General features: G+C 40.5%; 1 protein-coding gene across 1 annotated transcript in view; it reads right to left on the bottom strand.

The window, feature by feature from the left end:
- The window catches only part of TMEM131L (transmembrane 131 like), a gene marked incomplete at its 5' end in the record, with an annotated part of 83,181 nt that overhangs the window by 33,303 nt on the left and 37,810 nt on the right, over positions 1–12,068 (bottom strand). Inside the window, 4 exons of the mRNA XM_081998995.1 lie at positions 778–931; positions 2,822–2,899; positions 9,206–9,316; positions 11,286–11,402. Of these exons, the coding sequence (XP_081855121.1) occupies positions 778–931; positions 2,822–2,899; positions 9,206–9,316; positions 11,286–11,402 (460 nt within the window). The remainder of the gene's footprint in view (positions 1–777; positions 932–2,821; positions 2,900–9,205; positions 9,317–11,285; positions 11,403–12,068) is intronic.

Below are 12,068 nucleotides of genomic sequence, written 5' to 3'. Positions count from 1 at the left end.
GGAACAGCATAAATTGTTTTGTGACTAGATCTAGAATGCAACTTCTTGAAAGACAAAAAAATAATGTCCTTTTTTACTAGTGTGTTAAAAAATATTATTTTAATCCGGATTCTTAAGTAGTTCCTTCTTCTTCAATCAGAAACTAAAACTGGCAGAAATGTCTAAAAATGCTATTCAAACAGACTGCAAAGCTTTATAAATAATTTAAAATCCCCTGGATTTAGAGGATTTGTTTGCCCAATAAATGTAGCATAAAGAAACTGCAAGGAGTTGATTGTTTTGCCTGTGGAATTCTAGCTTACAAGAACAAATGATGCACATATCTGTATTACCTCATTACCCTACTTTCCACAACAGCCACTATCCCCAGTACTGTACCAACCACTCTGCCTTCAACGATCTGCCTACAAATCATTCATGCCTTCTGTCCTATTATGGTTAATTTAATTAATGGGAAACCATAAATGCGGTTGTAGGAATTGAAGGACCATGACATCTTTCTATAGTATTTAAGCAGATGTATAAGCATGCGGGACTAAAGAATGACACAGATGTAGTTTACAACTTTACAATCATTACCTTTATAAAAGAGGACTACGCTTACAGTAACTCTGCCCTAAACAAAGTGGCTGACAAGCTGTGTTTAAGTAAACTGATTTGTTTTCCCTTACTTGCAAAATTTGGCTGTCACTGAATTTGATTCAATTTAGCACAGCAAATTACAACTTATGTATAAAACCAAGTCTATTACAATTAACAGTCATATTTAGGACTTACCCGAGGTCTTCGTTTTTTCCATTGCTACATAAACTACAAAAAGATTCTCCAGTAAGTATTGTCTGTGCTCCACAAAATCTTGTTGGGTATTTTCCATTCTTACCATTAAGCTCATTTCTAGCAGCATTGGATCATCAGACATAAAACAGCAACTCTGGAGCGAGACAAGGGGATATCATGTGTGTGTGGTGGGGGAGGGAATGGAAAAATTTCATTACAGTAAGGTATCTTGAGAAGTTAATCAAAGGTATTATCTAACAGACAAGGTTTCCAGCACCAAAGTACTGGCAAAAAAGGAGTAATTAGGACCTCTGCTAAAATCTCAGCAGAAACCAAAGACAGTGCAGGTACAGACAGCACAGCAAAAACAAAGACGAAAAACAACTAAAAAGGACACTGAACCTTGAAAGAATGCAAATTTATAAACTGTCTTAGTCAGTCTCACCTCAGGGACTGCAAAACAGTTTCCTTTGTTATATCCTCTGCCTTCAATAAAATGTGCCATAAACAGACTGATGCATGTGTCTTAATGGTAGGAAGACAGTTCATGTTCACTGGTCTGTTTATAGTTAATTTTTCCAAATCCTGTGTTTTTTGTCTCCATTTCTCACTGAAGTAATTTTAAAAAAACAAACATACATGTACAATTCTTAATAGAAAACACTGTCGTCTGGCTAGAATACTTCAAATAAATACAAATAGGATCTTATTTCCTTCTCTAATTAGCAGCTGCTGTTAAGACAAGCTGAGTCTCAGCAACTACAAAGACACAGACACCATTTCGCAAAAAATTAAAGCCAACAAAGCAAAACAAAACTAGACAATCAACAGTGAGTAACATAAATTTGTCCCTGCATCACACCATGAAGGCTGCTAAACTCAGGCTCCGATGCCCTACCAAAAGGACTGATTTGCGCAGGGCGAGGAGGAGGAGAAAACCTCCACCCCTGGCACGTGAAGTGCTCTTGTCAAGCGGCACCAAACCACCTTCAGCTAATCTGAAGTGCTGCAAGGAGGTACAGCTGGAGTGGCAAAGTGTCTCTGGGAATGGGATGCCAGTTCGCCACTCACACAGCATCAAAGAAACCCTCGGCACTTGAAATGGCTCCCAAGGAGCAGGAGAGGGCTGCTGTGGAGACTGGAGCACAGAGATGGTCTGCTCTTGGAAAGCTCACATCAAAGAGCGGGCAGCTGCACTACGTGAATCTCAAACGCCCAGGTGCACCTCAAGTCTAGCCTTATTCACCAATGCAACGCAAGAATCAAACATGGGAGTAAAACAGCACGGGATCACTGTGATGTGTAACGTACAGAAAAACACCTATGGAGTCTGGGCCCTGTCACACTTGATGAAAGGTGCCACAGACCATCGCACGGGCCTATGTATCTGATCCAACAAAACACCCCATCAAGTACCACCATTGCTGTGAACCAACACCCATTTACTGTGTAAGGTCACTGGAGAGACGGGGGAAGAGGAGATTCAGATGGCACCGCCCAGGAGGAGGAGACCCACTGTCTTGAATGCTCAGAGCTTTTGGAGGGGGCTTTTTTTGCTAATGAGCTCACCCCTCCACACCTCTGCCCAAAGCCAAGGTCACCTTCAAAGCCTCCTGAGCACATGGCCCAGGCAGCCCAGACTTCAGCCTCTCAGTTCATTGCTCTGTTGTCAGTATGAGCCAGAAACTTGCGAAACGTTTCTGGAGAAAGGAAAGTACAGGAATATAATCACTTTTGTACTCCATGTAAGTAATACAAGACCTACATATTAAAATGCTTAACCTGTCGGGTTGGGTTGGGGTTTTTTGGGGGGTTGGGTGTCTTTTTCCATCTCCCCCTCTCCTAAAGGTTATAGTGTGCCACATTTAATTTATACCACAGGGTATGGTTTTATAAAAGCATAGCTAAAAGCACAATTCCCCTTTAAACTGAGACATTGAAAATTGCATTGTTGCTAAAACTTCTAGAGCTCTGAAAAGTGCCCCTCTAAACTTGGATTAAAATAAGACAACTTAAATAGATATAAAATGATAATAAAACATACCTTAACTTGCTGATATGCATCATTAGGTAAACTGCATTCAAGGTGAACACGTAAGAGACTGGCATTCATCGTTTCTGCCTGTAAGAAAGAAAAGTGAAGAAAACATCAAGCAGATTGCTTCAAAAGATGTTATCGTATAAATCTGATTCACAAGCCACAATTTATAAAGATAATAGGGCTGTTTTGGCATATGCACGACAGACACCTAAGGAAATTTTTTAAAATAAATACAATTGCTCTGTACAGTAGGCCAGCAATCAATCTCCAATTCTCAGGCACTCCACCAGTATCTACTTACTTATCAAACTATTATTAGTCATGACTACTAAATATTTATACAGCATTAACATAAGCAACCCTTCTAAACTTTCATTTGTCAATAAACTGTATTCAACAGAGTCTTTTTTGTATAATATAAAAGCTTCTTTCCTTGTTTTCTGTATATTTTCTTTGTTGATCGGGTACTGAAATACAGTTGCTAGGCCAAGAGCATAACGCTTCTTGGACATGGTCTGATATGAAGGCGTCAAGCCAAAATGGACAGACAGAAAATACTTCTTTCACCTTTTTATTGATTGGAAAGGGAAAAGAACAGAACAGAAGACACCGATTGTGCCATGTATCTCATAAATCTAATGGAGCAACAGCACTGACAAAGCCAAGCATAGTTCATGAAAGCTATCTGGAAACCTGGACCGCCAAATTACTTACACAAAATGCTCAGCCAGTATATCTTGATTCTTCATTTTAAAAAAATTCATACTGGCAGTCCTGTCACACTATCAGTGCCTTAATTATAGTAAAATTACCTGGTGACTTTGAGGCTGACGTGGACACCCCCTACCCCCAGTTTCTCTTGCAATACTGAACTAAATAGCTGAGTGGGGTATCTGCAGGTTCAAGTTTCTGAAGGTGTTGATGCAACTGACTTTAAGAGTTCCCATAATTTGATGTTGAAAAGCAAAATTGGAAAGAAATTTTTTTAAAGCATCCAACACCCTATTTCTTATCTGTCTGGGAAGGACGAAGTGGGCAGGGTGCATCTGAGCAGAAGAGAGTTGCCACACACGCGGCATTTCATGGGGTCCAGTTTTATAAAAGCACAGCCAAAAGGAAGCCAACGTACATTCTGCATTCCCGATCCAACCAGATTTCATACCAAAATGACTAGGGCTTCACACAAGAGGGCGATGTAACCTCTGCAAAGGTGGTTAAGCGGTGACCCAAACCCTGTCCCCAGCGCAGCTCTCTGAGGGATACAAACCCCTGCCACCTCCTTTCTTTTTTATAAAAGCTTTTGTCCTCATCAAATTCTGAGCGCAGAAGACACATCCACTTGATTCCAAAACACGCACTACTTACTAACCTCTCACAGCCATGACTGCTAGTGGAGTTTTAAGGAGGCAGCAAGATAACATAAAGAGCAACTTTGGGGGTCGCTTTTCTGGTCAGATAAACCTTGATGCTTAGACTTCCCTTCTCAGTGGCTCTTGAGAGAACGCTATGGCTTTCATGGTCCTAAATAAGGAGTTGTTAGCCGTTATTCAATGCCATTGTAGTTTAAAACCCCACACCCCTATTAAAAAAAAAAACAAACAACAGCTAAATCATATTTTTCCAACTTCTTTTTTAACTTCTTTTCTTGACCTGGCATGAGTCTACACAGGAAACTGCTGTCACCTTAAAAATGAAGCTGCTAATATAACATGCACAGAGGGGGAAGAAATGTTATTGGAGTGTATTTGATGTTGATCTGTTTTTATGGGAATTTTTTATTTCTCTTTGTGAAGCTATCTTCAGAAAAGGAAAAGGGTTTTCATTTATCTAGGGCAGACAATAGATGCGTAACTGTCATGCCTATTATCTTACAACACTGGTAGGATGGCTGTGTTAACCATAAAGAGAAGATAAAGCATCTGAGAGGAAAACACTGTCAGAAACAGAGCTTCCAAGAAAACAAACCCAGAACCATGTCCACATCTCCCAGCAGTCCAAGCACTCCGTTTACACTGTAAATGTCACGGCCTATGAATCAGAGCAGAGAGCCAAGCTATGCAGGGTATGTTTGCACCAGGGGCAAACTGAAAAGGAGAGGCTTAGCACAAGGGTAAAAGTTAGAAAGAGCGCTGCGAAGCAGTACAAGCACTGCCACTTATCACCTGGTGCCTCTGTTTTGTATTAGGTACACATGCATACACGCTTGCATGTACACACACGCTCAGCACCCACGAATCCTACATGAACTGAATAGAGAAGTCTGAGAGAAGCCGCACAAATTAAAGTCTTACCACTTTTGGTAAGTTCTTACATTTAAACTTTAAAGAAACAGAGGCCTCTCTCAAAAAAAAGCTAAAAACCTGAACCATCTGATCTGCAACGAGCCCTGCTCCCCTGGCAAATGTCTCGGATTCTCACTGGGGGACAGTACAGTAGGCAATTAGTTAGGAAATAATTCATCCATCAAAAGAGAGACAGAGCATCAACAGGACGGCTGGCACAGGCCAGCTCAACAGCCACCAAGCAACCACAGACCCAATGTTGCTTTTAGGGGAAGAATTCCTTATTCTGCCTTAGGTGCCCTATCAGACATGGCCCTATACAAGATTTTCACAGAGATATTCTTGCATCATTATCAGGACTGTAGATTTCAAAGCACTCCCTGGAGTTTGGCTACAGTATAATTAAACAAGAACAAACATTGAACAAGCCTCCCCTTCTTCCAGCAGGCTGATACTTTGAAATTTCTGTCCTGGGCAGTCCCTGGCCCTACAGAGCTATTTCCACTCTGAATGGTGTTAATAAACTGTCCCTGTAATAATGATTCAGCAGAGTTTCATCAGTTTTTGTGGCAGTTATCAGGATGGCACACCAAGAAAACTCTACTGTCCTACTACCTTCCTTCTCCACGCCCAAGCACCACATTTGCTCACATCTGCTTCTCTTATCCTCTGTCCATCGGCACAAAACATAGCTTAAGGAGTCGGGTTCCTGCTAGTACTTGCAGTGTTCCCCATGTTGTTGGTTCATAAACTCTGAGCTCCTCTGGGAAGTCAGCAAAGCGATGCCCGTGTCTCCTACAGTAAGACACCCTGCAGGCCGCTCCTCCGTTGATATTTCCAGTGTCTTTGTGCAGCGTTTTGAACACAACGAGGCAGTGATATAGCTGCCCTGTTAGTGCCATCCAAATATTAAACAATGCCAAAAAAACAGGCAACTGGAGCAAAGACTACATCCAGAAGCTGGATAAACAAAGATGACCTATATGGGCTCCACCATCTGTTACGGCTTAGTGGTAACTAGCCTCTGCTGAAGGCCACGTGGACATACTATGAATTCACATCACAGTGTTGGACATAGCTCTTCTTTCCTTCCGATGAGTGAGCCAGGAGCCCAGAAATCCGGGGATCCAGGACCACAGCCAGAGCATGCTGAACCTAAGCACTTCAAAAGCTGAAACACTGAAAAGGGGTGAAAGAGGATGAAGTTCAACTGCAGAAAAGGCAACTTTTTCTTTCTTTTTCTTTTCTTATCAATCACAGGAGTTTCTTCTAAAAAACCTGGGGGAATGATGGAGAAGAAAGGCAGGCCTGCATACCTTTGCCTATTAAAGAATAAAAACAACCAACAGAATCAATGGAAGTTCATTTTCCACACAAAACACGAACACAAATCTGTCATGTACTGTATTTCCAGAGGAAATACTCTACAGTGTAGAGGCAAACTTTCATCCGTAATCCCCAGGGATATATAGTATTTATAACATAAACACTCTGTAGAGGCAAAATTTCATTCATATTCCTATGTACAATTCTGGCCATTCACCTCTGAAACAAATTTTTACGGATTTGAAAAGCTGCAGAAAGGGGCTGTCAATTTGGCTAAGAAATGGACATCCCATCACTGAAGAAGATGCTACAGAGCGTGGACCATTCAGCTTGGTAAAGCAAAAGCTGAAAGATGCAATGCCACCTACAAATGCTTCTGAGTATAAGCATCAGAAGCAGGAGGGTTATATAAATTAAATGCGTATTTTAACAAACAAATATAAACCAGCCACAAAGCAATGTGGATTGAAAGTCAGGTGTAGGTTTTCAACCATCTAAGGAGTAAAAACGAGTATTTGGGGTTATGGTAACAATGCCTCCAGCAGTTCTGAGAAGCCATTTTACCAAGCACATGATGGGACTAAATGACGTTACCTTTCTGGCCTTGATGATCAAGGGTGTATTACTAAACAGCTTAAACACAACCACCTTTAAAACAGGAGACAATAGAGGCAAAAACCAGACACACACCATGCAGCACTCGGTGAGCTTTCTCACAGGTTTCCAAGCAGTATCAGTAGACTTCAGAGGTAAGGATACCTTTAGCATATTGAACTAGACATTGTTGCCCAAGGTTACAACTCATCTATCCCAACATGACAAGGGATGTGTAAATGAGGCTTACGCTATCCTGATCTTACACTGGTATTTTACTTCAGTTACAAATAAACAGGGGAAGGCAAATGTGCACAGTTAAGTGAGTATGACCAGTTTGTTTTAAATGGTTTTTCATTACAAGTATCTATTGTATGTTTAATAGTTATGTATCCTTAAGTTTGCAAGTGTGTAGTCACTCACCGAAACCTCACAGACCTCTCTTCCTTCCACAACTTCTGAGTCCAAAATATAAACTGGACAAGACAGAATCATACGAATTTTCATACGAGCTGGACCAGACCATTAGTAGGGTGAATTGAAGGAGGCACTTCTGGAGAGGACAGCTATGTGTAGAGCAACACTGCTCTAAAAGGAACCCAAACTCAAGCCGTAAGTTCCTCTTCAGTATCTAGATCTTGTCTACCACCTTCAGCAGCTGAGAAGCCCATCCCACTGCTGCAGCATTTCCATCCAAATCAGTAACATTCAGTGAACTGAAAAGTAATTCACCAGTTATAGCCTGGCACAGAAAAATTACACCCAGAGCTAGGAAAACTGAGTCAACTCTCTCTCACAACTCATCTCCTGCGACTACACTGGTGCCAGGTGGTACCATGCTGCACTGCCAAACATGACCTCAAGTTTGTACTCTAGAGAAATAAAGCATAGGAAAATGTTCCTCACTATACAGTAAAGAAAATGTCAAATGCTCCCCAAAACTTCTCTACTCAGGAATTCAGACAGAACTGCAAAGCAGCAGAGACTGCATCCAAACTTCAGACAGTACCTGACAATAAGCCACCAAGCTAGATGTGAAAATGCAGCAAGACGTGCCATGAACAGCATCCAAAAAACCCTTCTCAGTTCTACTCCTACTACCCCAAATTACAAAACCTGAAGATTTTTGGTTCCTTCACAAGAATCTGTGAACGCCCACAAGCAAGCACATTTGTGTGTGTACAGGAAGGAGATTTGTACAGAGGAAAAGAAAGGAAGACAAGGAAATCGTGCATTATCCTCGGGAAGAGGAAAGATTGACCTAACATATTTCAGCAGACTGAAAAATGAGACCTGCGTGAGAATTTTGCTCAAGTAGAACAGAAGACAACATCATGAAGGCAGTCAATGTAGCTTACATTTAGATAAAAGATTAAATTCTGATACGTGCTAAGATATTCTAAATAGGTTTTTAAAAAAACTAAATCCATGTACAATACCAAAGGAAGGAAGTTTCAAAGATCAATTTTTCCAGTTATTCACTTGAGGGGTTTTGTATGGCCTGGAAGACAATGAAAATACCTGCAACTGCAACCAAATGACAGACATCGTTAAAGCTTCTTTCAAATGGAATAGTTATGCCTCATAAATCCACTTTGCTGTATTCTCCACAGCTCCCTGCTTTAGTCAAGCTGAGGTAAGCAAAGCTGATGTCTTCAGCACTGACACTGGCAGGAGGGGATACTCCAGCCTGACTCCCAGCTCTCGTTCTCATCCATGCAGCATGTTGTGCTTTCTAACTGTGGCAAACTGTTGGCACAGCCCTGCTGTGAACTGACATGGGGAACGGATCTGATGCAAAAAAAACCCAGAACAAACCCCAAATAGCCACTCCACCCCCAACTTTACAGTACAAAGTTTATTTTTTTTTTTTTAAGGACAGATCAATCCTCCAGTTTAGTTCAGAGCAGAGCCTCACAAATAGTTTTGTCAGCACAACTGAGAGGACAGCACACCATAGGAGTATGAACGAGAACAAGCGGGAATAGTTTAAACGCCAACGACTGTCTCATAAAAGCAGAACACCAGCCCATCACAGTAGCCCTGCATCGTGCAACCTCTCTCCTGCAGTCACTGGTACTTGGACTTTTTGTTAACGTTCCTTGCACCCCAAAAACCTGAGGACAAAACCTTTTTATGTCTAAGAAGATTTACATTTTATCTCTGTCTGAAATATATACTGTACCAGTGTGTGTGATGCTTGGATGTTTTGAATGTGTGGAAGCAGTAAGTAGGCATTTGCTAGCTGCATTCTAGGTTCTTCTGGACAAGATGTCAGAGTTCCCGTTCCAAAAACCTGGTGTTAAAAAAAAAAAAGTCATATCACAGTAAAGAGACAAAACCATTTTGCTAATAATAACAATCTTCTTTCAAAAGACAATTTATACATATAAAGTTCCAATGTGGAAAGTAACTATACACATATATGGCACTTTAGCACCCTCACTCTTTCAAGCACTATTACAAAAACAAAACAAAGCACTCACCAGCAGAGCATCAGGTTATCTCAAAAAAAAAAGTCTCTAAACTCTCTTGCTATTCTTCAGGCAATTACAATATACGTATCACCATTTGGCAGTGCAGTAATTGCTGGAAAAACTTTTATTACTAGCCCAACTGCATATTGGATTCAATGGTTTTGCCTTAAAAATTGAGTAAAATAATTTTTGATCATTTTGGTTTTTAAAGTTTTCAGAGCACTGTAAGATTTGCAAGTTGAGTGTTTTTACTGCATTCATATCCCGCACCACTAAGGTTAGTTTGTGACAATGAGATGCAAGATAGCGGGGGTAAAAATCATTAGAGGTTTAGAAAAATGCCTTGGAGTTTTTCACTTGTACACAAAGATTTAAATTTTTTTTTTTTACTAGAAAAACACACGTTTTAATTAAAGAGGATAACACAATGCATTCTATGTTCACTGAAGATCTCTGACTGCAGATAGAAAATACCGGATCAAAGGGAATATGCTTCCCCCCCCCCCGCCAGTGGAGGCATTTACAAAGTACATTTTACTATAATGGTACCGCTTCACCATTCGGGTGAAGCTCCTGTACATACTTTTGCATACTAAATCCATTAGAAACATCAAATATGTTTCAAGACTTTTGGGCTCTCAAAAGCACTGTAACTGTGAATCAACCACACAAGTTATGCCCAGTTTTGAAACTCCTAAACCAAATGCAAGCTGGAATCATGGGCAGCTACTTCCTCTGTTTCAGGTGACTCGTGATACTGTCCATGAAAACCAGACCGTCACCAATTTTAGAAGCAGTCTAACAGGAGACAAACTTACATTTTGGTGACACTGACAACTGCTTCCCCACAACTTGTTGATAAAGGGCCCTAGCTGAGCTGCCCAGGCAATAAATCAAGGGGTCAGGAGTGAGTGCAAGGAGAAGAGAGATGGAAAAAGGAAAAGGTCAGTCAGTCTATAATGCACTCTTCCCTCATCCTTGATGAAAAGGTTCTGCCAAATGTGGCATTATCTCAAATAAATACTAGATAAATGCAATATTTGTATTAAAAAACATGTATTTCAATTGAACTTACCTATGTTTCAATTTAATAAGCCTTTTTTTCCAGCACAGTATCAAAGTATAGGAATGGAATAGCTGGATGGTTGATTAAAGCTGGAATTGTTTTTAAATCACTGAAATTTGGAGTTAGATTTTTCTTTAGGAAATTAATAAAAGCAAAGAATTCGGAATATATAAGGTCCCTCATAAAAATAAAAAAAGCTTAAGACTCGCTTGAATTCACTAGTTAATCAGACAACAGACAGCTTTAATGCACAACCATTACGTTGACTTTCATGTTCTAAGGGCCTAAACCTCTCATCCTGCGCTACATCCCCAATGAGTTTACATAAAATCCTGCAGAGTAGCTGAAAACCATCTAAAATATTTCCTAAATAGATTTTTCATGACAAATGCATTCCAGCACAGTACAGTCTAAACTGCAGTATTATATGAAAACAACTAGTATTGACAGGACCATGATCTTGTAAGTACACATATACAAAACCATTTAGGTTTACTACCACAAGTAGCCCTGCTAACAGTACTAATTTTAGCCATCTACTTGTATAAGGGATCATGAGACTAGCAAAATCTGGTAGAAAGGATGAATTGTAAACATTACCCCATCTGATTTGTATTAGGAATTCAACAGACTTTGAAAGTCTCTAAGTGCAAAATGTATGAAAATCACCTTTTAGAACACAGGTAAATCCAAAACTCAAGCTAAAAATAAAGAGTAGCTACCTGGTATGAATGTACTCCATGAGATGAGGTATCTATAAATAGTGAGCCCTCAATACTGCCTTCTTCTGTTGGCAGGAAGAGTACTCTGAAAGAAATTTTTCCCATCGCTGGAATGACCTGCAGAGACCACAAAGAAGCTTGCTTGCTTGCTTGCTCCGTGCCGGTGGTCACGACACCCACCATTCAGTCGCACGGCCTGACAGACGTTGCGATATGTACATCCCTAACCCGTAGATCCCACTAAGCAGAACCTCAGCCCTGAGAAGTTTCATCTGCACACAACTCTCGACTCTTACCATGGAGAAGAGCTGAGACCATGCAGCAACTCGCCACATTACAGCTGAAGCTCAGGCCCCGTCAGCCAGGAGCCCTTTTTGCACGAGAAGTTAATCATGCAGCACCGACAGCCTGTGCATGCACGACAACGCTTCCCTGCATATAGATACCTATTACAAAGTGAATCAATCCCCGCTGTGATATACAGTCAAACGAATCAAAGCTGAACTTGGGCAACACAATTAGTAACCAAATGGGTCTAACTGAAAGAACAATGACATTTATGTCTGCGCAGCAATACCCATTCACCCAAATCAGATGAAAGCATAATAAAAACACTTTGCACATCAGCAGAGGATAAAATCTGGACTTCATCAGACTGAGATCACAGCCATTCATTCTTAACATGCGTTATATTGTTATACGTCATTAAAAAAATTCAGAGTTAAAATAATGGTCTTAGATCATAAGGCAATTATGCTCATAATTGCAATACAAAATGCATAA

This window comes from Phaethon aethereus (genome assembly GCF_964289735.1).
Source record: "Phaethon aethereus genome assembly, chromosome: 4".
Lineage (NCBI taxonomy): Eukaryota > Metazoa > Chordata > Aves > Phaethontiformes > Phaethontidae > Phaethon > Phaethon aethereus.
The sequence above is the reverse complement of the archived record's forward strand: the minus strand, read 5'-3'. Positions and strand labels throughout refer to the sequence as shown.